Here is an 18,097-nt window from a genome sequence, read left to right as displayed (position 1 = left end):
AGTTTACTTATTTGAAGCAATCAGAACAGTGGGATCTATCATCCAACATCTGACTTCAAGAGCGCACATACACTGAGAGGATGCATCTCTTTGGAAATGAAATAAGCTGTGAGTAAATCTTTGCATGCAAACCATTAATTGAAGAAAGAGAACCGATACAGTAGTACAAAACGTAATATCGTGATACCTAATATTTTCAAGATTTTCTTACAGCCGTAGCTAGTTAGTAGAGATACCGGTATCAGAAATGCGTCCGATACTGCCCAAAAAATTCAGGACAGGGTATCGGCGAATGCACCAGTCTATGCACCGATCCAATACCATCATTTATTGACCCAGAAAAAAAATCAACTTCCGGAAATCAATTCTTCTCCGTCGCTCCAAAACAGTAACCTTCACTGTGCTGTCGCCCTGATGGATGCAGCTGGCTGCTACTGTTTTACAGCAGCAGAGAAGAACTGACCGCAGGTAGTTCGTCACGTGATGATAGCAAACAACAATAGTGTGGTGCTAGTGGAGAGTGTAACGGGAGTCAGGTCGGAAAATGTCAGCCATTTGGCAATATCTCACAGTGGTACATCTGTGATACAAAGGTATTAACCTGAGCCAGGCCATACGACAAAATAATAATAATAATAATAATAATAATAATGATGATGATGATGATGATGATGATGATGATGATGATGATGATGATGATGATGATGATGATAATAATAATAATAATGATGATATTTTTATCACGCTGCGATCTCTAATTGGTTTTGGATACCACAAGTTCAGGTATCGGTATCGGGAAGCAAAAAATAGTAACTGAACATCTCTAATATTAATATTAATATTAGAATAGAAAAATGTGTGTTGATGACAGTGTGACGGTACGTACCCTCTCACCGGGAGGTCCTGGTGGGCCGTCATTTCCTGAGTTACCCTGAAGAGGCAAAATAAAGAAGTAAGCTGTGAACTTGCACTACAATATACGGAAGAAAGCGGCGGCGAAATATTTGACGCACCTTTGGTCCGTTTTTTCCTGTCGGTCCTCTCGGTCCTCTCTCTCCTCGAGGCCCCTTCAAAGAAAAGACAGCGTGAATAAAATCCTAGAACGGGTCCTAAGATTATATTTATGATCTGAAAATGTGCATGGTTGAATCAGTGTGGGTTCCCCCTCCAAGCCCTATGCCCGGGTTGAACTTCCATTTCCGCTCAAGTGCCAAGCTCGCCATCTGCATACAAGCACGAGTCTGCTGAGTAAGACTAACCGTTGGTCCTCTCTGTCCGCGTGGGCCAGACTTTCCTGCTGTTCCCTGTGGACACGAAGGACACACACAATGATCAAAGGAGTCACATCACCGAGAGGCTGCATCCTCTCCAGGAATCAGTCTAATGCCAGCAGACGCTAACATTTGCAAACACATTTCCACAGAATGCAGGAGCTCTGAGATCATTATCAATTAGAAATCACCGGTTTCCAAATTACCATCAATATTTATCATGAGTTCTATTAGATTTATTACTACCTCAGAGAAGCACAATATAATGATTTTAAAGCCATATTGCAATAAAAGCGGCTGCATGAAACTTTAATGAGAAAAACAATTACATCTTTTGTGTAGCTATGAAGTTTCAAAAAGTGCTGTTGGAACTATGTTAATGGCACTATTATCTCGTTCTGTCTGGGAGCTTGCTCTCATAAACTTCACAAATGTTTTGTGAAGATGAAAAGCTTTATGCGCCTTTGCTCCTCTCGTGGTGGCGAACCATTACTCTTGCAGGCGCGCTAATGGCCCGTCCCTTAAACAAAGAAAATGAAACATTGCTCAAGTGCCGCAAAGTGATAAATGCTTTTGGTGGTTTCGAAATGAGTTGTGTAAGTGGTAAAGAAAAAGGAATGCAATTGTCTTTCTGTCCTTTGGTTAAAAAAAAAAATCTTTATTTTAGAGCCATGCAACTTCCTCTAGGTTTATAAATCTGGAGCTGGGACAGGAGGACAGGATGACAGGAGCCTGTCTCCAGCGCTACGCCGGTATTGATCCGACCCTTGTAGGAATGAGAAGAATAATAAGAAGCCTTTCTGACATACCCGAGTTCCTTTCTCTCCGTTGGCGCCAGGGAAACCTTGGAAACCTTGAGATCCCTGTGTGAGAAAAAGAGAGTGATTAATCATTTGAGAGACAAACCTTAAATATGATATCCCCTTCTTTATTCCCCGGAGATATCCCCAGCATATTAAATGCAACAGGAGATAGGGTGCACCGCAGATAAAAGCACTGTTTTATTGTTGTCATATCAGGAGCTGAGAGCTGACACCAAAAGGCATATCCAAATCCCCAGCTCTTTGATCAGGGAGCTTCAAGCATGTCCACATGTCAGGCTGCGGATTTGCTAAAGAGGCTAAAGGAAGAGCCATCGAGTTCAGCAAAGCAGACTTCACATGCACATGTATGAATTCTCTTTCAAATACACACAGAAACACACGTGTTGAGGGACATTTTGGGCCAAATAGATTGTCTCCCTTATCAATAGGGTAGGCCTGTCAATCGATTAAAGTATTTAATCGTGATTAATCGCATGATTGTCCATAGTTTATGGCATTTTTGATCTGTTTAAAATATTCCTTAAAGGGAGATTTATCAAGTATTTAACTCTTATCAACATGGGAGTGGACAAATGTGCTGTTTTATGCAAATGTATGTATATATTTATTATTGGAAATCAATTAACAACACAAAACAATGACAGATATTGTCCATAAACCCTCACAGCTACTGCATTTAGCATAAATAAATATACTCCAATCACAACATGTCAAACTGCAGCCCAACAGACAACAATAGCTGTCAGTGTGTCAGTGTGCTGACTTGACTATGACTTGCCCCAAACTGCATGTGATTATCATAAAGTGGGCATGTCTGTAAAGGGGAGACTCGTGGGTACCCATAGAACCCATTTACATTCACTGATCTGGAGGTCAGAGGTCAAGGGACCCCTTTGAAAATGGACGAGACAGTTTGAAGCGTTATTTAGCCTCCATCACAACTAGCTAGTATGACATGGACGGTACCGATGGATTCATCAGGTTTTATTAGTTTCATATGATACCAGTATCTTCACTCCAGCTTCAAGACTGAGCCGCTACAACCTAAAAATTGCAAGTTGCGTTAATGCGTTGAATAAATTAGTGGCGTTAAAACGAATGTGCGTTCACGCGTTATTATGGCGTTAACTTTGACAGCCCTACATTAGGGGTTTAAAGTTTTTTAATACATGTGTACAATTACCTTTGGTCCTTGTCTTCCTGGGTATCCTGGCAATCCGGGAACTCCAAGTTTACCCTGTAAATGAGAAAAGCCAAATTAGAGATGGATTAACACAACAGAGCCACAGAGGACGTTATTCAACTGTCTTTTTTTGGTCAATTCCTACATTATGTAATTTTATAATACCTGATGCCTGTGATGCATACATTAAAATATATGAGGCACCTGGTATTAATATGACTTTGTACATGACTTGTGTTATTGTAGGCCAACCAGGAAGTTAGCATCGCTGGTTCCCTCCACAAAAAGACAATGTGGATTTTGGTTTACTGAGGAAAATCAGCTCTGTGGCAAACACACGTTTATGATACGTACACGTTTTGTGCCATAAGATAATTTCAATGAACACCACTTTTATGATTTTTGAAGCGTGACTGCAATCGCCAGAAGTAAAAAGCTAACGTTAGGCTATAAACCAACTCCACCGTGGTCACATGAAGGAGAGTATACACAAGAGGCTGTAAAGGAGGACGAGTCGCCGTGAGGACGTTTAGTCGTCTCATTTAGCCGCTTGTTAGCAACCACCTTTTTTTTATGACACGTTTATTGATGTATTTTATGTTGTAGAACAAAACGTTAAAATCTCTTCAGCTTGTGTTAACCACAGACCTGATTTCAGACATCTAACTAGAAACCCATTGACTTCCAGACGAGGGAACAGGAAGTGCTAAGATGCTAACTCCTCTCCTGGTTTTAGGACTCATTCCTGCACCGCTCTATATATGAGCAGTCTGTTCCCAGGCGAACACAGAGAATACTGTCTAATCCATCCCATTTTCTCCAACCCGAGAATGAGCTTTTACCCCCTGGCTGGCGATATAGAGTACCCCGATGTTAACTTAACCCTTTTAAAAACTCATTTGCCTCTACCTCAACAAAAATGTGAAATAATGTAACTTGAGGCTGCAGCGGTTGTGCAATAGGTTCATGGTATGATGAAGGGTTGTGCAATACATCGGTTGTTCTTATCACTTGTTGTGTAATATGTGTAGTGTGTGGGTGTGATGCTCTTTAGTTCATGTAGCTTTTTTTAATGTTGTCTGTTTTTATTATTATGGAAGCAGTTATATGATGAGACTATATGCCATGTGTGCAGCATGTGAGTGCAAGACAAATTTCCATATTTGGACAATAAAGTGTATAGTATCGCAAATATTTTGTAGTTTTATGTCTTATCAGTAATGCAAAAATAATAAAATCATCAGCTGAATTTCTATAGAATGTTGATTATTATTATTATTATACTATGTCGGTACAGCTGTGACTGTAAACAGAATAGTAGTGGTATTCTAGTAGTAAAACTACAGATATGAACACCTGCTAAACACAGCTCCAGCTCCAGCTCCAGTGTTTGAGTGTTGACATGTTGGCTGCTGTGCAGGCGTTAATTGAATATGAGAATGACTCAGCTGTTAGCTCATGTGTTATCCAGATACAGGCCAGTGTCTACATCTATAATGCAGTGTTACCGCTATAATGCAAATTCAGATTAAGAACACTTAATCTTTAATCCTTAAGGATAATAAACACATGCACAGTGGTTACTGTGGAACAGAACCGCAGTTTTCCCTCCAACTTTGGCTTAATGACTTGTCGGATCAGAACGAGCGTCTGAGTTTGTTATCACAGTCTCACTGATACTCAACAACTGTCCAAGCCCATTTTTAAGCCCTTTAGTGAAAGACCACTAAAAAGCAGCATCCTTTAGAAAAGAACCACAAAAACGTCTCGAGGTATTCAGCAACAGCTTAGCCAGTGTTCAATTTAACAATAAAGAATGTTACAGTAAGAGCTCAATCCATTTTACGCTCCCAGCTGGTCCAAGAACATGCAGCGATGAAATATCCGGTTGCTGTTCAGAAGGGAACTATCGGAAAAACTATTTTCCATGTCGAGCCCTGCTGAGCTATCATCCCAGATCAAATGAGACCGCTGGTACAAAATGACTACTTGTTTTTGTTCCTATTTTATCAGTCAATGTAAAAGTATCTGTGGGATGTGAGTGTTTTGGTTGTGGGAGCCAAACTGGCTGAAGGACCTTACCTTCTCACCACTTGTGCCAAGAGGACCAGCGTCTCCTGGGAGACCTGAGCGACCCTTTGGCCCCTCGGGGCCATCTTCTCCTCTGGGTCCCGCTGGTCCGAGCTCTCCCTGGAAAGCACAAATAGAAACATGCCTTATACTTCAACATGAGCACTGTCAGCACTAGGGCTGAACACATACATTGTAAATACTTAGAATCAATGGTGGAGTTTTCCTGTAAGGGCATTTTCACAAGCCGTAGTCTGTTTGGTTGGTCCCAATCACAATTAAATTGATGTTTTTGGTTTGTTTTCTATCGGTTTCACGGTGCACAAATCAAAGCAAACCAAATTAAAAAAAAGAAGTTGCTGAGGGGGTGTGTACAAAGGAGCAAATTTATATTTTTCATCTCGAGAGCTGTCAGCTCTATGTGGGGAATAAAGGACTTTGATGATGTCAAAGTATTTGTCACTTTGACGAGGCATTGATCCCTTCTCCTTCAGTTTATGACTTTATAAACGTCTCTTTTTTGTGTCTTTATCATATTCTGTATGTTCTCTTCGACACTACTGCCACCAACCGTCGATCAGTGGATCAGTGTAAAACACTACATCTCACATTATCATTACTGCCCTCAACAGTCGGCAGGAATGCTAATCTACCTGATATTTTCTCCATCAGCTTCTTATTAAGAGCAATGAACACAACATCTTCTACCAATGTCACCACAGTTTGAGTTATTTCACATTAGAGATTTCTGTGCTTGTTTTTCTTCTGTGCTCTCTCTTACAGGTTTGAAGTGGGCGTGGGGGGGGCGGGAGGGGGGGGGCTCAGTTGGAAAAAGGTGACGTCAAGTATTTCCATGCACCGATCAGGATTTAGCAATATCTGAATCAAAATGTGATGATAGCTGTGGGGTTGTTTATGTCACAAGCTGCAACTTTTTCTTGTAAAGCACACAAGTCCATCTGTTCTGGGGAAGTCGGGTCGCCCTTTTAAAACTGAGAGTAAAGTTGTGTAAAGACTCAGGTACAGCTATGTTCCCTAGCCGCCTGCCCCTCAGAGAAGTTAGCGATCCTATTATTGCTTCTCTCTGTAGCGGGCTCCCCTTCTAGCAGGAGACCCTCTAAATGACAGAGTACAAACTCGCTCTGACAACCAGCCGCTGCTGCGGAGACCCAGCGGTGTGTGAACGCTATCTAGTTAAAGGCCTGTGTGGAGTCGCACATGCATGCAGGCGCACCCACACACCCACACTCAAGTACACATTAAACGGCATCAAGCAAACTGTACTTGACTCACACTTGCAAGCTCATCAAAGAGAACACTTTAAATTGAGCACTCGCGCGCACACACACACATACACACTTTTCAGAGGCATGCTTAAAAACAAGTCATTTAGATTCTAGTCCATGTGAGTCTCCTCCAGAACAGAGGGCCTCCTCAGATCCTTGCTTTCATCTGGATCTGCTGCATCTCCAGAGGACAACGGGCGGGAGAACATGTCTCTCTCTCGGGTTTGAAGGGGTTTAGAGAGCCATTGATTTCTCCTTCCTTTCTGTACTCAGCTACACACAGCCTGGTCAGGGATTGGGGGATTGACGTTTGAAGTACGGGTCAGAGCGAGTTATGTTTCTCACTGTAAAAGACTGTTTTCTTTCTACTTGACATTGTAAATCCCTAATGCCGTTTGGAGAAGGAAGCCGTTCCCGGGTACGTCCGTCAAACTTGTGCTTTTCTCTTTAAGCTGTCGAGGTTAGGACTGACTGGGATAGAAAAGGAATCGGAAACTGCTAAACACATACGCACGCACACACGGTAACAGCTGGCAACAGGAGCAACACCTTATGTTTGCTCATTACCCACAATTCAGCAGCAGTCACAGAGGCTTAGGCCATGAGGGGCTAACATCTCAGGAGTGGTTGCTGTTCCACGTAGTTCAGCTAAAGGTCACCCCCAACAAAACTGAGCCTCAAAAATAATGTTGAGTGCAGAAGTTACCGGCGTCTCATTAGTTTAATTTGTGAATGTGTCCAACGCTCACGATGTGATTGACACGTTAAAAACAAAGAAGCCTTACCCTGTCGCCCTTGATACCCATGTCTCCCTTGAAGCCGGGGAAGCCGTCTTCTCCCTGGCAAGAGAGTAAAGGAGACAAAGAGGTGAGGATGTAATGAAGGAGAACGAATGGGATAATACAGATGTTAAAACCATTTGTGTGGGACTCAAAGACTAGCACACACACACAGATGCAGTCTTGGCAAGATCCCCCTGTTGCCATAGAAACTCTTGATCGTCTTTTTTTTTTTTTTTCCTTCTGTACCAGCATCAGTTTTACAGGATTTCATTGAGATTATCATTAGCATGAAACATTTCATGCAAGACCACCACAAATGTTCAGCATAATTCACACAACTAATTCAAACTCTGAAGTTTACCGTCTCTCTTCCTTTCACACAGACTCTTTCTCAGCCAATGAGTCTGAGCTCTCTCACCTTTTCACCCTTATGTCCTTTAAGACCGCGTACGCCATCCGCTCCCTGTGATGCAAGAACAGACAGATGTTACAGGCCGACAGGGTACTCGTTGTGATGATTACAGTTTTTCTAAATTAAGGCTGCAAAGTCAGAAAAGTCATCTGATGTGTCAAACAAGGGTGCTATGGAGGGCACACCATATGTATGAAATGGATGCAATTAAATTAGTCACGATTAATCACAAATGAATCACACTTTTTTTTATCTGTTCAAAATGAACCTTAAAGGGAGATTCGTCAAGTATTTAATACTCTTATCAACATGGGAGTGGGTAAATATGCTGCTTTATGCAAATGTATGTATATATTTATTATTAAAAAAATCATTTAACAACACAAAACAATGATAGATATTATCCAGAAACCCTCACAGGTACTGCATTTAGCATAAAAAAAGTCAAGGGACCCCTTTGAAAATGGCCATGACACATTTTCTTCATCAAAATTTAGTGTAAATTTGGAGCGTTAGTTTACCTCCTTTGTGACAAGCTAGTGTGACCTGGTTGGTACCGATGGATTCATCACGTTTTATAGTTTCATATGATATCAGTATCTACACTAACTTCAAAACTGAGCTTGTTACAGCCTCCGGTTAAGGTTCATTAAAAATTGCAAGTTGCGTTAAAGAAATGATTGGTGTTAAAACAACTTTGCGTTGCGGTGTTATTCTGTTGTTAACTTTGACAGCCCTAGTTTAAATGTGTTTTGTAGATAGACAGTAAATCTGTGACCATTCGTCTCATCTTCCCAGAGAGAGCAGGCACTTCAGACTCCAGTCATGTAACATGAGGGACTTTCAGCTAGAAGTCAAGCCAGCTGTGTGATCCCCACTCTCAGTGGAAGCTTTAATGATTGGATCAGTGACACCCTCTTGCCGATATTGTATTTGATGGGATTTCTTTTGTCTCGGTTTTATCAGCTACTGATGAAGGGCTGTGAGCCTTGAGCTGCCGTCAGCCCCTGTGACTAACCTCAGCACCGTCTTATGTGAGCAAAGTGATGGAAGATCTGAAAAGATGACTTTCCTGTCTTAATCTTTGCATCACTAAGATCGTTTTCACGTCTCCATCCTAGAAGGTCCCTAGAGGTTAAGCTGTAAATTAGGGCTTTAAATCTGTTAAACAACAGCTTTTTACAAAATAACACTTAGTTGTTGGAAAAACCTTGGAAATATTAATATTGGGTTTTTTTCAGAGGAATTTAATTAAAATAATGTGCAACTATTAGCACATAACAGTTGTTAATTACAGTGTACCATAACCTAATGATATTACAAATGGATTTATTAGAAGTTGATAATCATCTCACCTTCACGCCGCGGGGTCCGGGATAACCGATGGGTCCTTGAGGGCCAGCGGGGCCCTGGGGAGATAGATGTTTAGCGAGAGCTTTGAGCACACACACACACACACACACACACACAGTGCTAATTTTATCTACATTAATGCAAAATGTTTTATGCAAATGTGTCTGAACTAGGACAAACAAAGAGGAAAGAAAAGCTTAAACAAATTCATAAAAAAAAAAAAATGTGAGCTCCAAAAGTAAGAGAAATAAAACTTACCAAGTGTCCTTTCTCCCCATTAGGCCCCTCCTTTCCAGGGTGACCCTGTGAATTATTAAGAGAAATGATATTGAATCTCATCTCAGGATAATTACCAACATAAATACAACCCCCCCCCCCCCCTTTAACTGTGGGATTACATTGTAAAACTATGGGAGGATGTATCAAACTGGACAATTGGAATTAGAGCCTTTAGAGTTCAATCTCAATTGGGATTTTGAACTTTAATGCACCAGTATAACAGAGGCACTACCGGCTGTTACCGGGCTCTGAAAGCCAAGACTGCCGTTTTGGGACTTCACAATACATTACGCACATACCGTACATGCGTGTGTGCAAAACACACAATGCAGAAGATGCACATCTAATGTGGATGTCCGGTAAAAAGAAGAGAGAGAAAACAGAAGGAAATTGATTGCATTCTCATGAGACAGAGGAGCTCTGTGAAGCCTCTGATGGGTTTCTAGTAGAGTGAGAGAGAGTGGAGAAGGAAACAGAGAGTCGAGAGGAGGCAAGGAGGGAGCATTGATATCGAGAGAGAGAATACGGCAGTTGATGGAAGATGCAAAGGATGGATGAATTAAAAAAAAAAAGCAATGGCGGAGAGCTATTTCTACTTCAAAAAGACTCTGAAAGCCATTAGAGGACCAGGGGACATTGTGTCCACTCTCCTTCATCTCTTATTCCTCTCTTCCACCAAATCCTCTTTTTCTCTCACAGTTATTCATATTTCACAGGTGCCACCTGGTGCCTTCTAAGACACACCTGCCATCAGCGCAGGTGTCTTCTGTGCTGCCTGTGCTGTCTGGGAAAGGAAGTGTTTGCATTGTGTGTGGGCGGGTTGCTCCACTCTTAACACAGATGTGTTATTCTGTTATATCTTACATATGTTTCAGACAAATTATTATCTCTGTTTGTTTTGAGTGTGAAAGTGTTAAGATAAGATAAGATCAGATCAGATATTCCTTTATTAGTGGGGAAATGTGCAGTCTACAGCAGCAAAGGGGATAGTGCAAAAAACAAGATGCATCAGCTAACACAGTAAAAAAAGAGCTAAACAAAGTGTAACAAAAATATGAACCATTTAAATAGAAGGAAGTATAAAAAAGTAGGAGCAGTATACCCAGTATTGACAATAAACAGACTATTAAAAAATTACACAAGTGGAAAATGATATTGCAGTGAGAATGAAATGAAATTCCAACCGAAAATATTGCACAGTATGAATTACACCTGAGTTGTAATAATGATATTGCACTGTCATTATACAGTATAGTGCAGTTATTGTCAGTATTTGATGTGTAAGTGTATGTTGTTTCTCACAGTCATGGTAATTGTAATTTGAAAATTATTAAAATTAAGTTAAATAAAATGAAATACAATGAAATGAACGTTTCTTTGTATGTGTGGTATATAAACTCACCGGGGGACCATCAGCTCCTGGCATTCCTGGCAAGCCTGGCTTCCCAGTAGGACCCTAGATAGAAGACAAAATAACATGTTAGAGTAAAACAGCATGTAGCAATCAAAGGTTAGAGGTATCAGAGACTATAGTCTGTAAAAACAAGAGTCCACAGCCATGCCAGCAGCTCTCCGATGCTGACACGGTGTCGTTTTGTACTAAATGCTAACATCAGTATGCTAACACACCGATTACTTCTTTTCAGATAATCTGTTCTGTTATTTTTTCTTCATCAAACACCACAGCCTTCTAGTATTTCATTCATAATCAGGAGAAACACAATACCGACATTATTCATTCTCAAACGGTTCAATAATAAACTGAATGCCCTCCATATAAACTGGCAAATGTGATTTAGCTGAAATTGGATTAAAATGTATCAGGATTCAAATCTGTCTGCACTGTCTACTAGGCACTATTCGGTCCTGCGTTGGGGACGCGTTTGCATAATAGTGCGATAAGCATTTGGAGCTGAATAAGATAGCAACTTGGCTTTCAGCTCATGCAAATGAATGAGACAATTTCCTGCAATGTTGTAGATTTGGGGTCGGTGTTTATTAACATTTTATCCAGCTGGCAGTTCTTTTTTTGTTTTGTCCCTGTGGAGTTGCAGAAACAGCATGTTTTATAATTGTTATTGTTATTGGGGGATCAGGTGATATCTTACCTTCTCTCCTGGAGGTCCGATGGCTCCTTGGGGCCCTGCGAGTCCCTGTGGAGAAAAGACGAAATGCTCACGACACTTGATTTGATGAATGAGAAAAAGGATCTAATGTCAGACAACCTGTTCATCACTGACCTGGGTACCTGGGTTGCCTTGCTGTCCAGGAGGTCCTGGCTCTCCTTGAGGTCCCTGAAGGAAAAGTTCATTTTAGAAACCTCATTACAAAAACAAAGATTGATTACTTTAAATGATTTACTTGAGTAAAACCTTCCATGTGAAGGTAAAGAGTGATTTGTTGCTCCATATGGTCCATTAAAAGTGAAATGCTGCTCTAAACAGATATAAATCAGAAGCTGTCCAACAGTGCATCAATGCATTATTACCTTCTTATACCGAAACAGGCAAATAGCCCAATATCTGGCTCTGGCTCAGGGTAGAAAACACGCACACACATACACGCACACACACATACACACACGAACACACACACACACACACATACGCAGTGCACACATTCTCACACCTACATCCCTAATGACAGAAACTGCTGAACCACAAATACAAAATACATTCCCTCTCAGATAACTGGCAATCAATTATGTAGCCCCAGTTCAGGAGAGTAGGGAAGCTGTTGATCTTCCATCTCTACCTAGTTGGAACGTTCCCAACAGAACAGACAAGCTGCTGCAGCCAGGTATTCTCTCATTACGGTCAGACGCTGCAAGAAATTGACCTGGAATGATACAACTGGCGGCGGTGGACTGCTCAAATGGATCCGAACACAGCCAGTCTATTCTTCATTATCTGCTAAGTATCTTCTGATTGTGCTGGTGTGTGTATGTGTGTGTGCGTGTGTGCGTGCGTGCGTGCGTGCGTGCGTGTGTGTGTGTGTGTGTGTGTGTTGTGTTTTTAGGTTTTATCTGGGGAATGGAGAATACTGATATTAGCAATTGAATCAATTCCAGCTTCACTTACGATGTTTCCTTTGGGTCCAGAGTGGCCATCCATCCCAGTAACACCCTACAGCAGATGAGATGAACACAACATTTAGCTCATATAAGGGAAGGCCTTATACCTGCAATACACCCAAAAGGGTTATAGGTGCACTTTTAGCCGTTAAATCTCCCTCTTACGGCCTTAACATAGGGCGACGATGACAAATAAATGACCAGAAAATGGCGAAATACTCACCTGCGAATATTAAATGTTATTGTGAAAGGTAAGAACGGAAAGAGAGGATCTGTTCTGCGCTGTCTTTGTCAAGGTTGAAAGGTGCATTAAAGTTTGCCGTCCTGGTTCGGACTACGGAGCCTCCGTGTCGTTGTTTCGTAAATATAGAAGCAACTCAACCAGTTCCGCACAACGTGATTGGTTGATGCCTTTATTAGCAGAGCGAAAGCTCAGAAAATCAACCTTGTTTCCGAAAAAGAAAAATTACGCCGCTTTTTCGCCACGTAATATTTGCATTCTGTGTGAAAGTATACATGACAAAAACAACAGTTCAAATTAATAGCACGAAAAAAAAATGAAAGAGGACCTATTTGTGCTTTTCCCATTTCCTTTAGTGTGTTTTATAGTTTTTTGTGCATGTAAAAGGTCTGAAAAGTTAAAAAGCCCAAAGTCCACACCAACTGTCTGAAACGTCTTGCTTGAAGTCCTGCCTTTCCTTCCGTAACGTGGTGATGTCACCAAGTAACACATTTGCATAAAACATGCCTACGGCTAGTTTGGCACGCCCTAAAACAGAGCTAGTTAGAGCGGAGCTGGAGCGGTTGTCCGAAGAGGTTGGTTTGGTTGACCAATCACAACAGAGTGGGCTAGCTGACCAATCAGAGCAGACTGAGCTTTTCGGAGCTCAAACGGTGCGTTTCAGACAGAGGGTGAAAAGAGATGCTGTAGCACAGCCCCTATTAGAAAAATAAAGTGTTTTTTGAACATTAAAGCATGTAAACATGTTCTAGTACAAACCCAGTATGCACCTGAAAATAAGCACAATAGTTCCTCTTTAAAAACCACACCTTGGCTTTTGCATCTGCCCGATGTGAATTTGAGCGTATGATTTATTGTTTGTGATATCTACATCTACATTCTGCAGAGGGATATCAGTTCAAAATATGCCACTTGATTGATGCGCACTGTCCACATTAAATTAAATCTCACGAAACAATATAAACATTAGCTTTAAGTCTGGCTCTGCTGTAGACATTTGTCTGAAATGCTGAAGTTAAACTCAATAACATAATGCAACTCTTTGTGTATGCTGTCGGAAATATATTGAGTTATATTTCCCTGTGGGTGCTGTTTGCAGTGAATTTTGTTCCATGAGATATTGTGAAAAAAACATGATTCTGCTCTCTAAATAGTAAATCTATTGTAACAGCATGGATATGAAAAGGTGAGAGGAGAGTACGGGGACTCACAGGGGGTCCAGAAGTTCCCTGAGGTCCTTTAGGTCCCAGCAAACCACGGGGCCCCTAGAGGAAAAAAAGAAGGGAAATGAGATTGAGAATATCACACCTGTGAAGATTGATGAATTATTAAACACGTTCAGCCAAATCAAGTTTCAAAATTATACAACCTGACTTCCCAAATGTCCTTGAGGATATTCTACTGAGTCAGATTGTGAGGGAAAGCTGAAACCCCTTCTTTTACTACACATTAATTCCCCACAGCTACGCCTATCAAACATTGCTTTGAATTTCTGTGCTTTGCCTCATAGCTACAGTTACCTAACAAGACCTATTGTCCTGTCAGGGTGAATGCAAACCAATGTAGCACACCCTGGTGGATGAAATAAGTCATAACAGCAGATATCACAGGCTTTCTGGTGGTTTCTCTTTCCCTGTCTTTCTCCTCCTCCGTGGGGAATATCCTGCCTGAGAGAGTGGGAGGCTATTATAACAAGCTTGATGTGAGCTGCCTGCATTTCTCACCTCCAAAGCTTCTCTTGTACAGATGAAGCACTACAGTAGCAAAGCCTCATCAACATATAGCAATATAATGCTCAGAAAAGGCTCAATTTATATGAATATGAACAGCGGCTGCAGTCTGCAGATGATATATGATATGATCAGTAGGGGTGTAACGATCCATAATATCATTATCTTTACCTTTATTTTGAAGTCAGTCATGTGTGTGTGTGTGAGTATGAAGTCAGCAGTAACGTTACAGCTGTGAACGTAGCAGTGCAGTGTTTGTACAGTTTATTTGTTGGTGAATAAATGCTACTCCTCAAGACCCGAGCCAACTTCCTGTATCTTGATTGCCACCTGCTGATTAAAGTGAAGGGGGTTAGCCCCAAAGTTAGCGACAACTCCGGCCCAGGCTCACTTAAAGGTGCAGTGTGTAGGATCTGGCGGCATCTAGCGGTGAGGTTGCAGACTGCAACCAATTGGAACTTCTCCCATGTGCCAAGCGTGTAGGAGAACTACGGAGGCCCAAATGGCCCAATAGAGTTAGTGTTTGGTTTGTCCGTTCTGGGCTACTGTAGAAACATGGCGACCGGCTCCGTGAAGAGGACCCCCTCCCTACGTAGATATAAACGGCTCATTCTAAGTAACGAACGATTCATATTTGCAGGTGATTATACACTAAAGAAAACATACTTATTAATATCATATTACATTTCTGCCAATAGATCCCCCTAAATGTTACACACTGGTCCTTTAAGGTGGACCAACCTTTAAGGTGGACCAACTTTGATAAGCCTCTCACCAGCTTTGACCAGCAACCAGACCTCAAACAACAGGAGGTCTATTTTTATTCTATTTATTAAAAAGAAAAGACTGTTTTGTCATTTAAATGTCTGGAAGAACCCAGTAATACGATTGTCAAATCATCATTTAGTTGCTTTTTGTGAGTTTCTATAAATGATCGTGGCAGACTTTGAGATATCAGCAAATATCGTATCGTTGTCCAAATGTAATATTGTATGGTGATGAAACTAGTGCATTACACCCCTACTGATCAGATCATTTGATTGTTCACTAACAGGATGAAATGATGAGGGCGGGCCCTCTCAACACCATCCTACCATCTCTCAATACAAGTAATCGAATGGTAATACATGTGATCACTCACTGGTTCACCAGGAAGTCCCCTGGGTCCGATCTCTCCATCGTCTCCCTGGGAAAGAGAGAGAACGGGTCAGAACGTGGAACAAACGGAGCGAGGGTGTGTTACGAAGGATCGAGAGATAATGGGGAAGGCACAAAGAAAAAGGAGGGAAAGAGGGGATCAGGTTGCATCAGCTGTGGGTAATGAGGATGGCGAGGGAGATTAGAAGCAGATGAAGGTGTACAGAGATCAAAAAAATATTAAGGAGAAAATTGAGTGAGAGTGCGGAGACGAGGAGAGCAAGTGGAAGTGAAAAATCTGAGGGCTGAAAAAGGTGAGTTTGGTAAGAGGGAGAAGTTGAACTCGGAGTCATTACTGTCTCTCTGCAGCATAACAATAACGGTTAAAGGATGAGACACATCAGACAGAAAAGGAGAGGTGTGAAATTATGATTTTACCCTTTCTCCATCCTCTCCAGGACCACCGGGAGGTCCAGAAGGACCAGATTCACCCTAAAACAACAAACGTTTAGATTTAACAGTGGCACACGGCAACACAAAGACACACTTTTCATAGCACCATTAAAGAACTCACTCTGTGTCCTTTTTCACCAGGAAGTCCAGCCAAACCATCGAACCCTCTGTCTCCCTGAAGAGCAAAGGAAAATCAGGTTGCATGCCTCTTGTACAGGATTCAGAAACACACTTTTAAACAGGCATTATGAAATATGGTGCATTAAAATGCATTATGAACGTGGTACCTTGGTTCCAGACTGTCCCGGCATGCCCCTGGCACCGTCAGATCCAGAACGACCCTGTCAAAATAACAATAGTTACATAACAGACATCCCGAGACTAGAACACGGCTGGCTTTTAAATCAGCACTACCAAATGCATATCAGAGAGTAACATGTTGCATGCTTTGCTGCTCTCAACTCTGCTTGTGTCATGCTTACCCTTCTGCCAGGCTTTCCGAAGGGTCCAGGGGATCCCAAAGGTCCACGTGGTCCCTGAAACAAAAACACATTAACTTTATAGTTCCATCATGGAAATATCATACTAAAACAAGAGAAGTTGCACATTACTCTGCTTTAAAGGGGTTAGAAAAATCATGTGTTAGAACTATTGCAATAATACTACAATAGTTTAACAATTCATTTGTTTAGGTGAACAAGTTTCCAGGTTTGCTTTGAATTATTTGATAAATGTTGCATTCTTATATCTCATACCTGAGGACCTGAATCTCCAGACTCTCCCTTCAGTCCTGATACACCGGGAGGACCCTGAGCAGGACAAAAAAAGAGAAGATTTAATGGACAGCAAACCAATACAAGTTCTCAACTGTTTGTATAATAACTGTTGATCAATTTTTGACATCAAATTTCTATTGATTTTGATTGTGTTTGTCGTGAAGTGCTTTGAAATACACACCAGAGGGCCGGATCTGCCGGTCAAACCCATCGGACCTGTAGGGCCGCGCATAGCCAGCTGAACACAGGAAGGAAAGGATTAGCAATAAAGATAAAAAAGAATATATAAATATCAGGATAAAAGATGTTGTGCATACATATAGCTGATGTATGATTAAATATAACTTGGATTTATGTGTGTATTGTAAGCGTGTTTGTGTCTGTTCTGTGTGTGAAAATATGTGTGAATTATGCATGCTTGTGAGCAATCGCAGGGTAATAAAACGTAACTATGAAATAAAAAAATGTATATGATAATAGAGGAGTACCAATGACGTATGGGACATATAAAAAAGTAATATTTTTTTTTTTTTAAATCAGCAAACAATAAAAAATATGTATTTATATTTTAACAGGAGAAGCAAGTTTGGTGCATAAAGAAAAACATATATTATCATATAGAGTATAATACTAAGTACTCTTACCCTAGCCTGCTGCATGATGGCTTGCATCTGGCTCTCCTGTGCTGACACAGCAGGTCCCTTCTGTCCAGAGTCACCTCCGGAGCTGAATCTGAACTGTGGAGGGAATCACAGACTGGTGAGGCTTCACTGCAGTAGAGATGATACCAGCACACAAGAGGCAAAATGTGGAATGACCATTTCAGCAAAATAAATATTTTGATTGAATCTATTCCCAACATCTTCAATATTTCTTTAATTCGGTGTCCCCATCTCGAAGCTGTGCAACAGATGTGGAACAAAGCATCAGCCTCCAGCTGTCAAACCAGCACCATGAAAAGCCGCCTCTGCAGGCCACAGGCTTCAAATTCTACTGACATCTGGTGGCGATACGCCGGCACTGCACTGTAGGTGGATAACCAGGTCTGTGGTGCAACGCAGGTTTGTTTGGGCCAAGCATCGTGGGTTGGGTTACATAGCTCAGTCCTCAGGAGGCTGCCTGTCGGTTGGTTTACAGCAACACAACAGTGAAACACTGTGCAGGGTTTCACCATCACAGAAACGCTGTTACCAAGAAGCAAGATACAAACAGTTGATTCAGAACATC

General features: G+C 41.4%; 1 protein-coding gene across 4 annotated transcripts in view; it reads right to left on the bottom strand.

The window, feature by feature from the left end:
- Window positions 1-18,097, bottom strand: part of col5a1 (procollagen, type V, alpha 1) — an 87,863-nt gene that overhangs the window by 21,341 nt on the left and 48,425 nt on the right. For all 4 annotated transcript variants that reach the window (XM_074618209.1, XM_074618210.1, XM_074618207.1 and 1 more), the window contains 23 exons: window positions 17,515-17,607; window positions 17,052-17,108; window positions 16,850-16,903; window positions 16,577-16,630; window positions 16,382-16,435; window positions 16,216-16,269; window positions 16,080-16,133; window positions 15,646-15,690; window positions 13,986-14,039; window positions 12,541-12,585; window positions 11,701-11,754; window positions 11,569-11,613; window positions 10,863-10,916; window positions 9,440-9,484; window positions 9,184-9,237; window positions 7,835-7,879; window positions 7,420-7,473; window positions 5,361-5,468; window positions 3,279-3,332; window positions 2,081-2,134; window positions 1,260-1,304; window positions 1,014-1,067; window positions 887-931 (listed from right to left, as the gene is read on the bottom strand). In XM_074618209.1, coding sequence (XP_074474310.1) covers window positions 887-931; window positions 1,014-1,067; window positions 1,260-1,304; window positions 2,081-2,134; window positions 3,279-3,332; window positions 5,361-5,468; window positions 7,420-7,473; window positions 7,835-7,879; window positions 9,184-9,237; window positions 9,440-9,484; window positions 10,863-10,916; window positions 11,569-11,613; window positions 11,701-11,754; window positions 12,541-12,585; window positions 13,986-14,039; window positions 15,646-15,690; window positions 16,080-16,133; window positions 16,216-16,269; window positions 16,382-16,435; window positions 16,577-16,630; window positions 16,850-16,903; window positions 17,052-17,108; window positions 17,515-17,607 — 1,275 coding nt within the window. The remainder of the gene's footprint in view (window positions 1-886; window positions 932-1,013; window positions 1,068-1,259; window positions 1,305-2,080; window positions 2,135-3,278; window positions 3,333-5,360; window positions 5,469-7,419; window positions 7,474-7,834; window positions 7,880-9,183; window positions 9,238-9,439; window positions 9,485-10,862; window positions 10,917-11,568; window positions 11,614-11,700; window positions 11,755-12,540; window positions 12,586-13,985; window positions 14,040-15,645; window positions 15,691-16,079; window positions 16,134-16,215; window positions 16,270-16,381; window positions 16,436-16,576; window positions 16,631-16,849; window positions 16,904-17,051; window positions 17,109-17,514; window positions 17,608-18,097) is intronic.

Source organism: Sebastes fasciatus, chromosome 19 (genome assembly GCF_043250625.1).
Source record: "Sebastes fasciatus isolate fSebFas1 chromosome 19, fSebFas1.pri, whole genome shotgun sequence".
Lineage (NCBI taxonomy): Eukaryota > Metazoa > Chordata > Actinopteri > Perciformes > Sebastidae > Sebastes > Sebastes fasciatus.
This window is presented reverse-complemented; position numbering and strand designations above follow the sequence as displayed.